General features: G+C 39.8%; 1 protein-coding gene across 2 annotated transcripts in view; it reads left to right on the top strand.

Annotated features, from left to right (window-relative positions):
- LOC127509030 (BAH and coiled-coil domain-containing protein 1) overlaps positions 1-16,284 on the top strand; it is a 99,693-nt gene extending 83,409 nt beyond the window's left edge. For both annotated transcript variants that reach the window (XM_051887452.1, XM_051887453.1), the window contains 9 exons: positions 135-267; positions 418-535; positions 3,908-3,983; positions 7,620-7,728; positions 7,866-7,976; positions 8,511-8,633; positions 8,815-10,028; positions 10,744-10,980; positions 11,946-16,284. In XM_051887452.1, the coding sequence (XP_051743412.1) occupies positions 135-267; positions 418-535; positions 3,908-3,983; positions 7,620-7,728; positions 7,866-7,976; positions 8,511-8,633; positions 8,815-10,028; positions 10,744-10,980; positions 11,946-12,155 (2,331 nt within the window). In that variant the 3' untranslated portion in view covers positions 12,156-16,284. The remainder of the gene's footprint in view (positions 1-134; positions 268-417; positions 536-3,907; positions 3,984-7,619; positions 7,729-7,865; positions 7,977-8,510; positions 8,634-8,814; positions 10,029-10,743; positions 10,981-11,945) is intronic.
- The last annotated feature ends 2,051 nt before the right edge of the window (positions 16,285-18,335 follow it).

Genomic DNA, 18,335 nt, shown 5'->3' with positions numbered 1-18,335 from the left:
CTTCTCTTGCTGAAGTACCTTCATGTAAATGTGATGTTCACACGCTCTGACATGTGAGAACATTTTTTGCTGAATGTAGAAAAGAGTTTTCCTCCATTTCCTTCAAGCGATTCAGTTCCGTTTCTGTGGTTCAGTCTAAAGGTCGAGCGGTCAGCCGTCTGATGGAGAGTTTTGCAGCAGATGAGGGCTTCCACCTGGGTGAGGACAGTAGCTTCTCAGACGAGGATGAAGAGAGGAAGGTGTCCTCAAATGGCAGATTTGCTCCAGGTGAACAGCTGTTTAACAAAACTTCCATTAAGAAATGGATACTTGTGGTCTATGTAAGACTTAATGGGTGACTGGTGTTGTTTTCCATGACGTGAAGTCGTCGTTTGTTATGTAAAACTGTATTTTGAGTTGATGCTTTTCATCTTGCAGCTCCTCCGAACTGTGTTCTGACCAAAGAGCTTCTGACCGATGGACTCAAGGTTCTGATCTCCAAAGAAGATGAACTACTGTATGCTGCCCGTGTGCAAACTCTGGAGTCACCTGATGTGTAAGTGTATAACTCAGAAAAAACCCTTACAGCATATTTACTGCTTTTGAGCTGTTTTAACTGTTTTCAGAGTTTTCATATTTGGATTTTGGGGGAAAATCTGTGGAATTATTTTAACTATGGTAAAATGGCACAAATTCATAAAAATTCATAAGTAATAAAAAGCAGAGGGGTCTTGTGTAATCCTATAAGAATTTATTTTGCATTAATGACTGGCATGGTTGACTGTACATTATCCTGCTTATTACAGAGCTACTTATCAAATAAATAAATGGCATGAAATATTAAATTGATTTTAACTTATATTATTATATGAGAAGAGAGTAAGGAGTAATATGAGAGACATTGAACAAGTGTAGAAAACTGCTTGCCAGGGACAACGGTCAGATATACTATTTAACATTCTATTAGGGCTGTGCGATTAATCACAATTGATTTTTCATTTCAATTTTGGCTTCCAACAATTATCAAAACAAGATAATCGAGGTAAAGTGATTATTGTGCCGTTGCCGCATTGCGTTCCGCGCGCCTTCCTTTCCTTCACAGCGGTGCGCTTTCATTCCTTCCTAAGCCAAAATTAACATCCAAATCAGCCGAATAAGTGAGTGTTGTAAAAAAAAACAGACTTCTGTTGCTAAACTGCGGGACGTGCTTGATATTAAACAGGGTTATTAAAAGTGCATTAAGCCACGAAAGAGACACTGTTCCCCAGACGGCTTTCTCTGTGCGCGCTCCAAATTGGAGCCAAAAGCGGATAAGCAAATGGGCTTTGGATTTGCACCTAAACACGTACACACAAAAATGTCAAAATGAAAAACTTAAAACAGTGCTTATTTAATTTATATTTTTGTTCTGTTGTATTTATTTCTTCTTTTTTGTTTGTAATTAGTTTCTTTGTTCTTATTGTATAGCTGAGTGTTTACTTGTCTTCTGTAACTGTTTTGTGAGGACTGTTTTGTTACATTAGTTAATCTAGTATTAGTTTTTGCTAAAGTATCGATAGTTGTGAAATTTCACTGATATTTAAAAAGACTTCATATCACATAACCAGGGGTGCACATAAGAGGTACGCAGATACGCATGCGTGATAAAAAATAAACGATGCGCATCAGAAAACATGGAGGGAAGCGCTGTTTTGAGTACAAACATTTTTGAGGACCGGTTCACAGGGACACGTATACTTACTGAAGTAGGATTTTTCTCCATCTCTGGTAAGATAGAAATCATGATGATAAGTGTGCTCTTTAATTATTAGATGTGCAACGGATCGCAGTTAATCCGTGATCCATACGGATAAGGTCCAACGGTTCGGCACGCATGTGATACGCGGATTAACTGCTAAATTTAACCATCATAGAGTGAAAGTTTATCATTTGGACGTGTTTTTTCTCGCCAGTTAACACATTCAAATGATTTTAAAAGCGGAAGAAGAGGCAAAAATCGCGACTCGCAAGCTGTTATCTGTACGCACAGCCTCACACCCCCGAAACGCGCGTCATAAGTGAACAGTTGAGAAAGAAACCAGATGTGTGTCAGTTATTCGGTCCGTGCTTTCCTTCTTAAAGTGACAGCAGCCTAATATTCTTGCTGTATGTGTTATTAAAGGTGCTTTATGTAAGAATGACAGCTAGTGGTTGAAATGGGTACTGCAGTCCAAATTGAACACTCACGCGGGTTGCCAGTTTGAAGACATTGGAAGGCGAGGAGACTTGCACACTGTAAGATAATTAGTTGATTTATTGATTTATGATGACTTGATATTGCGTTTTAATATGCTCCCGTTCATAGATATTTTTAGATGGATGCTGAGGCTTTTTAGGTCGGGTAGAATCTGCGATCTCTGACCCAGTTTGTTCACTGGCTTCAATGGCTGCAATTCGCTGCATGTGTTTTCCGCCAACTGGCAACCCGGGGTGGCGAAATACTATTGGGTAAATTGGCAACGTGCGGTCTTGCACAGACCAAAACAAAAACAGAAATTCCGACACGGAACAAAAATTTCAAAGTAAAATAACTGGCTGTAGCAATGAGTTTTGAGAGAAACGAGTATGTGAACTTAGCATGTTTAATAAATATCTGCAAACATATTATGGTATTTTTATGCTTTAGTACAGTCAAAAACTTACATAGAGCACCTTTAATGTGAGTAAAATAAAAAATCATTATCATCATCTACCATGATGGAGAGAAAAGAAGATAGTGAGGAGAGCAGTCAGGAGGAAAGTGATGAGGACAGCTTTTAAGATAAGTGTGCCACGTAAAGTGTGAGTACCAAGCAACATCTCCAGGTGCTCCCTTGAGAAGTTATGTGCACCCCTGCATATAGCCCACCAATTATATTGTGATTTCAATATTGACCAGAAATAACCATGATTATGATTTTTGCCATGATCCAGCAGCCCTACATGATACATAAAAAATACCACTATTAAAGGGATATTCCACTCCAAAATCAAAATTCATTCATAATTTACTCATTTTAAATGATGAACCATCACATCCAGCCAACTGTCATACATAGGTTCATAAAAGCACCGTGAAGCGCAACGTCAGCACATTGCGTGATGAAAGAATGTGAAACTCAAAAAAAAAGGTGATGCTGAAGCACAGAGGATGTCACTTTTTTCTGTATGCTTCACAATGTTTACGTCAAGCGAGAACTCATGAACCTGCATTTGACAGTTGATCGGAAGCGATATGGTTTATAGTTGAAAAATACAAACAGCTATCGTTTCGTAAGACACTGATTCATCAACTGGTGTCGTATGGATTACCGTCGTGTTCACTTTGTGTGGTTTCTGAACTGTCATCAACTTGCATTATGTGGTATCACAGAGGTAGATACCATATTTTTCTAAAAATCTCTGTGTTCCACAGAAGAAAGTCATGTACATTTCTAGTAAATGATAAGAGAATTTTAATTTTTCAGGGTGAAGAATCCCTTTAACCATTAGAATCAAGTGTTCAACACAGCCGTGTAATAAACTAAAATATTTAATTGCGAGGGGTGGAGGATGTGTAGTAGGTTACTTTGTGAATAACAGGTGCACATTCTGTGCGTGCCTGTTTACAGAATGTATTGCACCTATCGTAAACTCCTGTTGCTGTTTTGATTAACGTTACTTCAATAGGATTATGCTCACTACCACAGTTAAATGAGCAGTGATCATCACCCACTAGTTTCCCACAGGTTGCACTAGTCAGCCTGCAACATCACTTCCTCTAAGCCCTCTGTTCAGCAGTAGAAGTGTTGCTGAAGAGAATCAGTCACAGCCAATGAAAGTGAGCTTTCCGTAGGAGTTTGACACGGACGGCCAAGCATTACACACAGCGCTGAAAATAACTCCTTTGTACTTTCTGCTCTCTCTCCAGCTACAGTATTGTTATCGACAGGGAGAGAGGAAACCGACCCAGAATCTACTCCCTGGAGCAGCTCTTGCAGGAAGCCGTGAGTTTCCCACTTACAGCAAACAAACCTGCCTACGCTCTGAGCTTTGGCCTCTCAGGACCCACACACATCACCACATCCTCCAAAATCCCCTCTTCCATTAAAGAGCAGCGCAGAACAATATCCTCTTTCCTGAGATCCCTATACACAACACAATTTCCTAAAGTCCTATTTCCTGCACACCTTTTGCTTTAGTTTTCTTCACACCACATCAAGCTCTACCCGTTCACACCCTTTCACCTACATGTACACACATTAACACTAGGGGCGTAATGCTTCAAATTACTCTCTGATTGGTTTTTATCACGGTTTTTGGGTCACGGTTTCGGTATGGTATGTATGTGCCGTGATCAGAGAAAAAAGAACTATAAAAATAGTCAAATAAAATCATTTTTCAGTCAAGAGCAGTGAGCGATTTCCATGTCTTTCATTGTTTGATTAACATTAAAAACACAGACAGCAGGAATATATAAACTGCTGTCACTTTAAGACATAATGCACGGATCCAGTACACTGATACTGTACACATGATTGGTCTTTCTCGACTGTTTACTTTCAATTAAGACATAACCTTGCTAGGATACTCGCCAAAACGGTCATGTTGACATAATTTTTGTGTGAATTTCTCAGTTTAAGTGCAAGACTTATCAAAGAACTCAATATTTGCCTGCTGTCTGAGTGCGTGCTTCGAATGAGTGCTCTTTCATGTTTTTTGGTGCTTGAATGTTTAAATTGACCAGGCTTAAACAATATGTGCTGGTCAGGTCTCACCTGCGCTTGCGCGCTATCAACATCTGGGTGATGACGGTGTAAACGACTGGTCATATTATATCATACGGCACTCGCATTGAACAAAGTTTAGGGGAAGCCAGAATGCTTATCCATCAACAGAAACATATATTAGCCTAACTCTGTCTGTCTGTTTTACGCATTATTTTCAACAAACCATATTATAATGGATATGCATTGTCAGATTGCAAGTGCATGCCGAACCGTTGGTGGAGAACTGTAAATTTTTCTTTTTTTTTTTTTTTTTTTTTTACAGAGAACGTTACACCCCTAATTAACACACAGACTCTTCTTGACACTTTCCACAAATACGGTACACTTTGGTGACCTGTTACTTTTTCTTTCTAAAAGCTTAATAGGGACAAATGCCATGTTTTTGGTGCTGTATGAATTTAGATTTAATAAAAAAGGAAATTAACCTAGTAGCTTGAAAAGTAGCTAGTTTTAAATACATCAAATAATGCCCCAAATAACATCCAACTTATATTAAATTCATTGCAATAAGTCTAAATAAACTCATTTCATTTTTCTTAACTTTTACAAATATTGTTCTTGAAGTTTAAGAATCTCCTTTTACTAATCATTTGTTGATTTTTACCCTGTTAAAGGAAAGTACATCCTGTTTAAAATGGGTGAGGAGCATCTGTCACTATTTAGCAGCCAAAACCCAATCACATCCACCTCCTCTAGACGCCTGCACACAGCACATCACATTATTCAGTGAGCACTGGGCCTTTCAGGCACCTTCATATCTTTTTATCACAACATATGAAATCCCACAGCAAACCTCTATAATATGCCAGCAGGGCAAATTGACATTTCCCTCAACAGCCACCAGGATAAGTGGCTATACTCTCAGGACGTGTTCACGCATTTCAGATGCCCATATTATTGTTGGTGAATGTGCACATGCAGAGAACTGGTTTTCACACTATCTTCACCACTGTTATATTTCCTCAAAAAAATGAAAATTCTGTCATCACTTACGGCGCTTTTCCACTGCATGGTCCGGTTCAGTACGGCTTGTTACGGCACAATTTTGGGGGCTTTTCCACTGCATGGGACAGCTCGGCACGGAACGGTACGGCTCGCTTAAATAGTACCACTTCGGTCGAGGTTCCAAGCGTACCGATAAATGTGATGTGTAAACATTGCAGACCACTGATTGGTCAGAGAGAATCGTCGCTACCAGCGTAATTGGATTTGAAACACAAGACACCAAACCCACTAGATTTAAATAGTCAGTAACAGCCACCGCAGTATCAATTGTTTGCTTTAAACGACCGTCACACGCAACTTGAAAAAAGAAATGGCTGTACCGTGGACATTAGATGAGGTGCAGACTCGTTGGTAGACAAGGAGCGGATCCACGGCAGTAGAGGTGGCGCGACTATAACGATCAGTCTATAATCCCACCCACTTTGAAGCGCTACTAAACTGCAGAGGAAAAGCAAACCGAAAGTAAAGCGAGCCGAGCCATGCCAAGTAGTACCACGCAGTGGAAAAGCGCTATTACTCACCTTTGTTCCAACCCCATATGACTTTGCCTGACCAGATGTGGGAAACCTGTTTGAAAACAGTCATACAATATTTTATGGATGACTGGCGATAAGACTGAGTGTTAAAAATATCAAAAAACTGTGTTTCTGAACACAAAGTTGTGTGCACACGCCCACAAGGAGGGCCGTTCTCCCTCAACGTTAGTTTCACAGGTTACAACAACATTGTAGCTAATCTAAGCCAATAGACTCTAATTATATAGTGTAAACTGCAGTACATTCTTGGCGTCTGTTCAGTTTTGCTTGTAACCTGTTTCCTTCTTGTTCGTGTGTTTGTGTTGGGAGAGATCAGTGGTGTTGACTCACTTGTTTTCCACATTTCTAATAACATCCTGCACAAGGATCAGTAGCACTGACACAAAACATTGACTTAGTACACGTATTCATTTACTAGATAGATTAGTGGTTGACCCATAGTTTTTTTAGTGGCCAATGGCGATGTCTAGAGAGCAGGGTTGCCCATAAATATACAATGATAAAATGGATAGATACTGTCCTGAAACCTGATTAGTCAATGTACCTGCCATGCTAAAACAATTGTTAGAAAATTAGACATACAAAAAAAATTGAAGCTGAAATGTAGCATTTACATAGTATTTACACTGAAATCACAAGGCAGACGGTAGATTTTGAAACTGAAAACATTTAATTAATCAGCCAAGTTACTCTACATTGGACACATCATCAGTAGTGTACTGTATCAACTCTACTCAAACATTTCCTATTGTTACTGCTTTATTCTAAATAGTTCATATTTCTATTTTCTATTCAACACACAGACACACACACACACACACTTGTGTTATTCAGCTGTTTCATTGTGTAAACGGTCTACAGCAGCTGTCTCTAATTACACTGAACTTCCACTTTCCAGAGCGTTCCAGTCCTCCATGTACCTTTGACACCAATCTACACGCACAACCTTCCAGCTTCACATCCCATCAGTCAGAGAGTGCCTGTTGCCATAGCAACAGTAAATTAAAGAAACCTGAAAGGGGTTTGAGCTGAATGGAGGGATCTGGGCGCTCTGTTAGACAGAGAAATGCTGCAAACCTGCAATCACAGTCGCACCATTCACACACTCCTCATTATTACTCAGCAAGTTAGTGTTTACCGCACCTCCGCTTCCGTGGCTTTCAGCCCTAACATGCTGGCATGAGATAAGTGCTGCTTTCATAAGGGCCTCACTGATTGACTTCTGTGTGTGTGTCATTTATCATCTTGGGAGTCCAAAACCACTTTCAATAGCGTTGCCTGACAGAAGTTTGTTCCTGTGTGTGTGTGTTAGGTACTGGACGTACGCCCTGACACTGAGACTGTGCTAACAGAAGGGACTAGAGTGTGTGCTTACTGGAGTGAGCGCTCGCGTTGTCTTTACCCGGGATATGTGCGAAGGGGTGAGACACACACAGACACGTATTTTCCCTGTCCTTAGAATCATTTGAAATATTTTTTTTTTTTTAACCCATTTAAAGGTTAACGAACTACTGAAAAGTGATTCAATTACATTAACCTAGTTTTGGTGGTCTTCTAGGTGGTGATGAAGGTAAACCTGGTGGGGTTATGGTGGAGTTTGATGATGGAGATAGAGGGTGGATCTCTCTCTCTAATATTCGCTTCCTTCCTCCTGGATATCAAATCCAATGTAGGTCCCACTTTGCATTTTATAGTTTTACCTCACTAGATATTCTTATTAGAATTGGTCATTAGCTCTGTTTTAAAACCTAGTGAGCTAGCTCTGTCTACTGTGATGGTCCCCAGCAGGCTTCTTGGATGGCTTCATCAGCAAAGTCAACCAGCTCCTTCAAAAAGACCATGCTTTGCTTTTTCTAAATATTTTGACTATGCTGTTCCACCAGTTGAACAGCACCAAACCACCTCTAAATAGCAAAAATTGAACAAGTAATTAATTTAAAACCATTTAGGCAGCAACCTTGTGGCCAAAACCTCTAGCCCCTTTAGCCTTAGAAACTTCTTCCTATTCATTGTCCCACTCTCTACAATGAGCCAACTCCAAAACTAAAGAATAAAAATAACAATACTAGTTGTACAATACAAGTATTACAGGCAGAGCCTAGGATTTGGAACAGAGCTTCTGTCATTGACTTGACACACTGTATATTTGACATACATTGTAACAATCTTTAAAGGTCAATAAAAAAATTATTTGCTCTTTCAGGTGCTGAGTTGAGTCCTGTGCTTGTCCCTGAGGGGCAGCTTGGCAAAAATAGCTATATGCAAGAAAGCAGGACTGCAAGAACAGACAGATACAAAACTCAGGACAAGCCAGTCAGAAGACCAGGTTTGACTCTCTGCCTTTTCTTTCTCCAATAAACCACCAGAAATCGCTTTGCCTCAAAATCTAGTGAGCTGCCTATCTAGACAGCTTTCCAAATGTGCCTATGATGCCCATAAATGCTGTCTAAGACTCTGTGAATGTTGATCAACCTAGGGTTTACTGTAAACATTTCTTTTCCTTACAGGGAGGCCTAAAGGTTCAGGGCTAAAGAAGTCTCTCTTAGACAGTGTAGCCAAGAGCTCAGTATCTGCTTTGACATGGCCATCAGTGGCTGCACCCAGGAAGAGAATGCCTGTTAACTTTTTCCAGCTCAATGGCTCAGCTTCGAAGAAGGCCTTGAAAGGCAGGGTGGCGGAAACATCCTCTCGACCTTCAGTATCCATGACGACACCAACCAAAGGCCTCTTTAGCAGTAGCTCTTTTGAGGTAGACTCCTTCAGCAGCATAGCTAATGGTTATTCATCCTTTGGGAGCCAAACATCTGGGATTTCACTAGAGGGCAAGAACACCTCTTATGGTCAAAAGAAGAGGACTGAGGAGCCAGCACCACCTCGGGGCAAGAAAGCAGAATTTCTAGTCAAATTGGACCATGAAGGAGTAACATCTCCAAAGACCAAGAACAGTAAGGCTCTCCTGTTGCTGGGAGCCTCAGGATTTGGCTCCAATGGTGTAGGTGGTCTTCCCAGGGCAGAGGCTTATTCACACCCAGTTCTACTGGTCAAGGACAACAGGAGAGGTGATGGCTCACGAGCAGAGCTCCTGCTGAAAGGGACATCAGTCCAGAGGAAGCCCCCACCATCAATGCCCATGAGTGAGTATGGAGACTTGAACATTGGCTGCCACAGAGACTGCCACAGCTCTTACTCAGACATGGATGAGGAAGAGGAAGAGGTGAAGAGAAGGACAGGTAGTGCTGCACTTGCTTCTGCCTCTGGAGGTTTGAGAACAGCTGGCCAATTTCTCTCACGCATCTCAGTTTCCTCATCTTCCTCAGGTTCTTCCAGCTCCTCCAGCTCAGGCTCTCTTTCGAGTTCCAGTCTGTGCTCTTCTGAAAATGACTCATCTTACAGCTCAGAGGATGAGGAAAGCTCCACGCTGCTACTCCAGAGCTGCCTGACCCCTCACCATTCATTGCTCCAGACCCCTGAACCCCCTGTGGGACCCCCACGGCACACCTTTGTGGCCAAAGCTGTGGCCGTGTCCACTGCCAAAGAAGGGCATAGCAACCACAGTGCTAGCAGCAAGCCACTGAAGAGGAAAGAGTGTCCTAGTTCACTCTCCAAAACCTCTAAAGATCTAGTTAAGAGGCAACGGCTTCTAGCAGACCAGACCAAGCCCAGAGTGTCACCCATCCTGCCATCAAGACAGCTGTGGAGGTGGTCAGGAAGCCCCACACAAGTGAGTCATTGTTGAAAAGATAACCGCTTCTGTTCCAGCTTTGTTAATCTATCCCAGTTTAATGTGCAGAGTCCAACTTCAAGTCAGGCATTCACAGATTTACATCCTAAAGGGTGTAAACACTAACTTTGTAGGGCTTTCAAAACATTGCTCTAAGTCAGGGGTTCCCAACCATGTTCCTGGAGCCCCCCAACACTGCATGTTTTGAATGTCTCCTTAATCAAACACACGTGATTCAGGTCATCAGGTCATTAGTAGTGAATCCAAGACCTGAAATGGGTGTGTCAGACAAAGGAGACATGCTAAATGTGCAGTGTTGAGGGTGCTCCAGGAACCTGGCTGGGAGCCCCTACTTTAAGTTGTTTTGTCATGTCAATGTCTGGCTCAACTAAGCATTTACTGGTATCATTTTTTTTTTTTTTTTTTTGGAGTCTGAGTATAGAGGCTTATGGTTTGGTACTTACCATTATAGTTACCAATGCCAATATGGTGCATCCCTATGCTCAACCAGTGGTGTGAGTTTCTAACCAGTGACTACATTTAATAAGCTGTTTAGTGGGTGGTTAACTATAGTGCAAACAATAGCAGATGGGCCTGGCTGGAAACAGCCTTTATTTTTGTTATCTCATTCCCGTAAACTTCACCTTTTAAGCAAACAAAATAATTGTCGTGTACAAACATATGCAAAACTCTGAAGCTCTCTTTATTACATTAGCGCCGTGGACGTAAGGGAAAGGCACGGAAGCTTTTCTTCAAGGCCATAGTACGTGGCAAGGACGTGGTGCGGGTAGGAGACTGTGCTATGTTCCTTTCTACTGGGCAGCCTCATTTGCCATTGATCGGCCGCATTGAGAGTTTCTGGGAATCGTGGCAGAACAGTATGGTCGTGAAGGTCAAGTGGTTCTATCACCCTGAAGAGACCAAGCTAGGCAAGAGACATCGTGATGGCAAAGTAAGTATCCAGATATATATTCATTTAAGCCATTCAACTAATCGCACATTTATATTAATTTAATTACTTAAATACTTGGGGTATACTAAACCATAATGAGCCTTTAATATATATAGATCTAATACAGCCTAGTCAGTGCTCAAGCGCATGCATGAAGCTTGCCGCAAAGCACCGTCAAAGGTACTGATTATGAATGTTCCAGGAAAAATAGGTAATAATTGGTTCATTTAAGGGTAGACATTTCAAGCTTTCTATAGATATATTTCTCATGTCTGTGAGGCAAATAGTCTACATGCTGAGTTTTGGTTCATTTTTGTGACACGCTTCAGTTTAGGGAGACAGAGACAGCAGAAAGCGCATCCTCTTTGTTTTCATTGTTTTACAAAGGCACAAAATTTTCTTGTTATTGTGAGATCACACAAATAAAAGTAGACCCTACAGTTTTGAATGATGTATTACTCTTATCTGTATGACCAAAAATGACTGAGTATTTTAAGTTGTTTCCGCTGTTACACAGAATAAAGTGGTCACACTGGCGCCTTCATGTCTTGCAGTAAGCGGGCTATATTATAGCTTCCACACTCCACACAAACACTTGAATATATGCACCGAATAACAGCACACATTTATCTAGGGTAATGTTAGAGCGAGCGTCCAGGTAAAGTTGCTGCTACTAACATGTTTCAAATGATAAGCCATATTTGAGGTCGATGGATGATAGACAAATTTGTATTTCTTTCCCGACATACTGTAATTACCACAAGGACCCGCCATTAATGATCTGTCCCTCACACACTGCGTGTCTTTGCCACTTCCTGTAGAGTTTGTCTTTTCTGCAACTAACCAACTAATAAAATTTTGGTCGACTGACGTTTGGTCGACTATTAGGGGGCAGCCCTAGTATTTAGACAATGCTAGCAGATAGTGAGAGTTGTTGAAGGAAATTAATTTTTCATTTTCCCTAGCATGCCTTGTACCAGTCATGCCATGAGGATGAAAACGACGTCCAGACAATCTCTCATAAGTGCCAGGTGGTCACACGTGAGGAGTATGAGCGATTGACCCGCAACAGAAAGTCCGATGGGAGCTATCATGACCTGTACTACCTGGCCGGCACCTACGACCCCACCAGTGGGCAGCTGCTCACTGCAGACGGGATGTCCATACTCTGTTAGCACTGGACTTGCATGTCTGCGTATACTACTGAGTTGTCTTTGGTCCAAAGTCAGAGTTGCTGCATTGCAAGTAAGAAGCTGGGGGGGCACTGGACGCTCTGACAGGAGGACCAGGAGGTAGACTACCACCCTCATACCCACAAACCGTCTACTCTGGGAAGATATCTGCATGATCCTCTAGCGATACCTTAGAGTAGATGCAGTTTTTCCATGGTCCTAATTCTCTTCTGAGGTTATCTAATGGACATATTGTGGATATAATTTTCTATGAACCGTTTATCTGATCTTAGATCACCAAAGCAAAACTCTTGGTTTGGAGAACATGGCGGATGACTGTGAAGACTTGAGCCATGTTGTAGGCGGTGGCGGTGTTGGGCGCTCTCCGCACGTCACTTTCATGATTCCAGGGATATTTAAGTACATATAAGTAAATATATATATATATATATATATATATATATATATATATATATAATATATATTAATTTCATGTATGTATATATAGGGAATTATTTCCTATCAAGCCATACACTTCAGTACCTCTTAACATGTCTTTTTATTCAGGTGTATATTGTACAGGACAGGTTGCTTGTTTTTTTTTTTTTGTTTTTTTTTTTGTGTGTGTGTTATTTTTGTTGATGTCTATATGTAAATATTCAAAGCTATTTTATATAAGTGTAATGTACAGAGGCTTATCTTGCCATGTTTTGATTGATTTATTTTTGTATAAGTGGGTGATCTAGTAGTTGTTGATTTCTGTGAGAGGGTGAACTGATGATGTATGCATTGCACTGCACACGGCCTGCTGATACAGTGAGAGAGGAGGCGTCCCTGCCCTGTTCTCTATTTCAGGGAGAGGGGTTACATGGGATGCCATCCTTTTATCGGCTGCACTTTGGGCATTTGTTCCTCTAATGTCTTACTCCAATTTGTTGTTGCTTATGTTTGCAGACTCAACACTTTAATGTTAAAACAAAGGGAAACAAGTATTGACACTTTAAAATCATTCTACAGATTTTATTATGAGTAGTAATTTGACATGAGTGATTGAATTTAATCATGTGAGTCTACAAATAAGGAGAGTAAAAGGGTGAATCTCATAAAGAAATGTCCAGGCCATAATTCACTTCAAAATCATAAAGAAATTCTTCGCTTTGCATAAACTGATGCAGTTTAAACCCCCAAACTGTCATTGCTGTAATGTGGGAAAATTGTCATTCCCATAAATATAATACATTCATAAAAATCAGAAAGTCTACCTGGACACAATGATTTGTTTGTTCCTGACCGAATTTGTGAGATTCACCTAAAACGCTGGTATGTAATACCAGAAGAACCTGAAAAAGAATTCCGACATGTGTTATTACTGTATCTGATGCATTTCTTTTGTTTTCAAATGCATCCTGCACTGTATTTACATATTTCTTTGCTCATTTTTAAATTTAGCACCCATCAAAAGGGGTATTTCTGCTAACGGTGAAATACACCTGATTCTTTATCTTAGTATCCCAGGGTCAGGGCACTAAAAGCAAGGGATTGTTCGAGCACTAGGCACAGCTGGAGTTCGTAGAGAAGTTGGCGTACAGTCAGACTGTACTCCATGCACTCATTTTTCACTGTGAGGGACAATCGCATTCATGCATGAAGGAGCATCCACTGTTTGAAAGGCTCACACAATCACAGCATTCTTCTTTTGTGCCAAAAATGGTCGTTTCTGATTATGCAATCTTCACTGTATTGTTCAAGTATTATATATATGTATTTTTTTTTTTTTTAAGTTGTTTTATCATTAGTGTTTATTTATTGTCAGTGTTACTGTTTTATTACAAAACCAATGGATCATGATGAAAATGTCTTATTTGCCGCAATCTATTTGACCCAAAAATGTGGCACTAATGTTCATGTGGCTTGAGCTACAGTCAGACCTTCACCTCTTGCCACCCCATTGACAACTGCTCCAGCCCTGCAGGGGAAGTGACGCCATTCACTGACCCCTCTGTTTCCTGACCGTTTACCCCATCCTTTTAGATTTACAAATGGACTACCAGAATGTCCCCATGGTCACGTTTGGCCTTGCAACTTGCTTATTGCAGAGAGCCCAAAAGGAAAGCATATACAAGGCTATATTTAGAATAGCATACTTCTCTTTCTGCTGGAGTATATAGTATGTATGCTGTACACAGAATGCATATTTTCTGTATACCTGGAGGACCTACAGTACCACATTTGCCAAAATGTGCAGTATACAACAGAGCACGGAATACTGTATCCCACAATACAGTGCGCTCAACTTGACCTTTCATTTCCAGTGTGATGTCTGAACCAGAAGCACAGCTCTCTCTTTCTTAGCTCATCATTTGATCAGAAAGCCAAATGTAAATTACACACAAAATTGGGTTTTTATTTTCAATAACTTGCTGCATTAAACAAGCACTTGCTATTTTCAAAAAAATAGCAAGCAGTAAACAGTATACACTTCACTGTGGAAGCTTGTTTCCGCCACTGAATAAAAAATAAAAAAATTGCGACTTTTTATCTCACAATTATGATTTTTTTTTTCTTCTCACAATTGCAAGTATATATCTCGCAATTCTGACTTTTTTCTCAGAATTGCGAGATATAAACTTGCAATTGTGAGAAAAAAAAAGTCAATTACAAAGTTCAATTCTGAGGGGAAAAAAGGCTGACTTTTTTCTCAGAATTGTGACTCTATATCTTGCAATTGCAAGTTTATATCTTGCAATTCTGACTTTTTTTCTTGCAAGTGCAAGTTTGTATTTTGCAATTCGGACTTTATATCTTGCAATTACGACTTTATAGCTCACAATTCTGACTTTATAACACGCAATTGCAACTTAATATCTTGCATTTCTGACTTTTTTTCTTGCAATTCTGACTTTTTTCTCAGAATTGCACATATGTATCTCGCAATTCACACTTTATATCTCGCGATTCAGACTTTACAACTCGCAATTGTGAGTTAATATCTCACAGTTCTGACTATAACACGCAATTACAACTATTGCTCACAATTCTAACTTTATATCTCGCAATTGCGTGTTTATATCTTGCAATTCTTACTTTAAAAAAAAGTCAGAATTGTGAGATAAAAAGTCATAATTACCTTTTTTATTTTTTATTCAGTGGCGGAAAAAAGCTTCCATACTTCACCATATTTACTAAGTACAAAGCTGATATTCCATTCTGAATATAGCCTGGGCTTATGACTTGTTCCCCATTAATAGTTTGACATTATAAAACCAGTATAATTGATATGTATTAGGATTTGATTAGTTTTGTTTATTTAAAAAACTAAAAAAAACTTGTAATCAGAGCAAGGTTTATATAAAATTGTCGTGTGTGTGTGTGTGTGTGTGTGCGCGCAAGTATGTGTGCCTTTTTTGTACTCTGCCTTTATGTTTGACTGTTTTGACACAAGAGGGCACTGGATAGAGTTGTGAATGTACTTAGCATACGTTAAGCATGCATATTATCTAAGGACCTGTCTGTAAGTCACACAGCTCTAATCGTTACACACAGATTCAGAGTTGCTGTTAGACACAATCTCCTTTTAAATCAGGGGAGAAACTTAATTAGTGTTCCCAAATGAAGGTCAAAAGTGTTTTGTTGCAGAGGGAGCAAGGATATTCAGGTCAGCACGTCTGATATGTTACAAGAGCAGGTCACTTGTTCATGGCAAAGGTGCAATACTACTTTGGCTAAATATTTGAACGGCACTCAGCATTTCTAAGCTTTTTGCAAAGGCTGGTGGGTAACAGGAAGTGATAAGGAGGACGCAGGAACGTCTGTCCTACTAAGCAGCTTTCTTTATGCCAAAAGGCATGTACTTAATATTCCGCTTGTCCAAGAGTCTCTGATACATGAGATGTTCTAACTTTGTTAATGAAAAATTATGTATATCTTTATATCTGTTTATTTTGTTCCATTGTATTTTTTTCTGTTCTTTGCTTTGAAACATTGTAAAGATTGTACATGTGTAAAGTAAGGTTTGATTTTGGGGTAAACATTTTACAAAAAAAATACTTTATGAGTATCAACTGTAAACGTGGTTTAGTATTACAATTTTTTATAGAGGGCTTATGAATAAATATCACATTAAAAAAAAAAATCTTTGGACTTTCATTTAGTTTTACATTTCTTGTTAAAAAAAATGGTGAGTAACTTCAATCAATGGTGAAGTACTACTCCTTCAGTACACTTTGGATATGAACAGGAACATTTATTATTATTATTATTATTATTATTAAACAGTTTTTAAAAGTAAATTGTTCAGTTTTTATTTCAAGTTGTTTAAAAGCCAAATTTTATGTGTCATTTTACATTTCACTAGTTAAAAATGCTCATAAATTGGCTAAATCATGTTTATATTATTTTTTTATATTTATGATGTGCACAGGTTTCTGTGAAGGTTAGGTTTAGGGGTAGGTGTTGGGTAAGGGCATAAAAAATATCAATAACTTCATATAAAAAAACAATGGAAGACTATGAGATGTCCTTTCTAATAGGGCCGGGCAGTATGATATTGGCAATGGTATATTGTCTATTTTGCTATATCGTGGTATGCAAATAAATATGCGTAGCACAACACAATTGACACCAGAGACAAATGAGACAAAGCACTGGACATGCTTGATGTTAAAAATAGTTATTAAAGGCATTAAGTCAGGCCTAATGGATTGAGAGTCGGACTTGTAACCCGGAGGTTGCAGGTTTGAGTCTCAGTACCGGAAGGATATGTAGGTGGGGGGAGTGAATGAACACTTTCATTACCCACAATTGAGGTGCCCTTGAGCAAGGCACCTAACCCCCAATCGCTCTCTGGGCGTCGCAACAAAAAAAAAGGCTGCCCACTGCTCCGGGTGTGTGTGTGTGTGTTAAATACTCACTGCTGTGTGTATGTGCACCATAGCAAAGTTCCTTTAAGACGAGTAATTTCACTCGGCGACCATCTTTGAAATGCCTCTCGGGCATTCAAGTGCAGCTCCTATCTCTTTGAATGGGGAAACATCAAATTCTCCAAAGATGTTTGCCAAGCTTTCAATTAAATTTCATATTTGAAATTACCGATGAAATCTAACAACAACTGTCTCATAAATTTTGTTTCTAAACGCTCGAATCATGACAAAAAACTGTATTTTTCAAGCTGGATTAAGCTAATGCGCAAGAGCGATCCTAAATGCGCGTCTCTTGTGTCTCATTTCGGAGGCGCGCGTCTGACTGTTTCTATAGGAAACGGAGCTTCTAACGGCCGCTGCAGTGACGCGATGACTTTACCAATCGGCGATTGGCTCGTATTTAGAAGGCGGTACTTTTTCCGCCATATTAATTGCGCCTTGCACTTTCTCCCATTCAAAACAATACGAGTAATGCGTCTTGAGTTATTCTATAGTCTTTGACCATAGACTGTAACAAAAGATGAACGACACACCTTCACTCTCTTCCATTGTAGTAAGTGAAGCCGCCAGTGTGCCAATATGGCGCTGACATCTTGAATCTCGAGTCTTCACATAGTGAACTTGGAGCCCGAGTCTGCGAATTAGCGAACGCGAAGTGGAGACACAAGGTCCCGCCCACACTCAGAACATTATGTCGGTGTGAAATAAACAGTTATGGAAATGTAGAAATTAAAGTTAAAGATACAATCTCATCTTGAAGATCCAGAAAAAAAAGTCTGTTGGCGCCTCAGTGACTATTTCACTCAGAGAAGCTGTAAATCTCAGCTGTCAATCATGAGGTCTCACTCCCGTTTTTATAGCATCAAATAACTAACTAAAACCAAACTTTTTTAAAGAACGAACACTTGAACTAACACCAGCGTGATAAAAACTGCCTAAAATGACAGAAAACTGTCTGGTGTAAATTGATTGTTTAGTTTGTCTCACGTCCCATTACATTTCGTGGCGAGGGCGGGTTTTATTGGTTACAGGAATAGTTCACTCTCATCATTTACTCACTTTCTTTTTCCTACCATTTCAGTACGAGTCACATAGGCATGGTTCATAGAAGTGCCTGTACTACTGTAAGTTAACTATTAAAGGCTTTTACAAAACATGGCTTTAATGTATTTTTCCAGACATTCTTAAGCACCTTTTTAATTCGTTAAAAAGCATCCAACAATGTTCCGCACCCCTCTTTATTTCAGGTGCGTTGCCTGTTGTC

Source organism: Ctenopharyngodon idella, chromosome 3 (assembly GCF_019924925.1).
Source record: "Ctenopharyngodon idella isolate HZGC_01 chromosome 3, HZGC01, whole genome shotgun sequence".
Lineage (NCBI taxonomy): Eukaryota > Metazoa > Chordata > Actinopteri > Cypriniformes > Xenocyprididae > Ctenopharyngodon > Ctenopharyngodon idella.
This window is presented reverse-complemented; position numbering and strand designations above follow the sequence as displayed.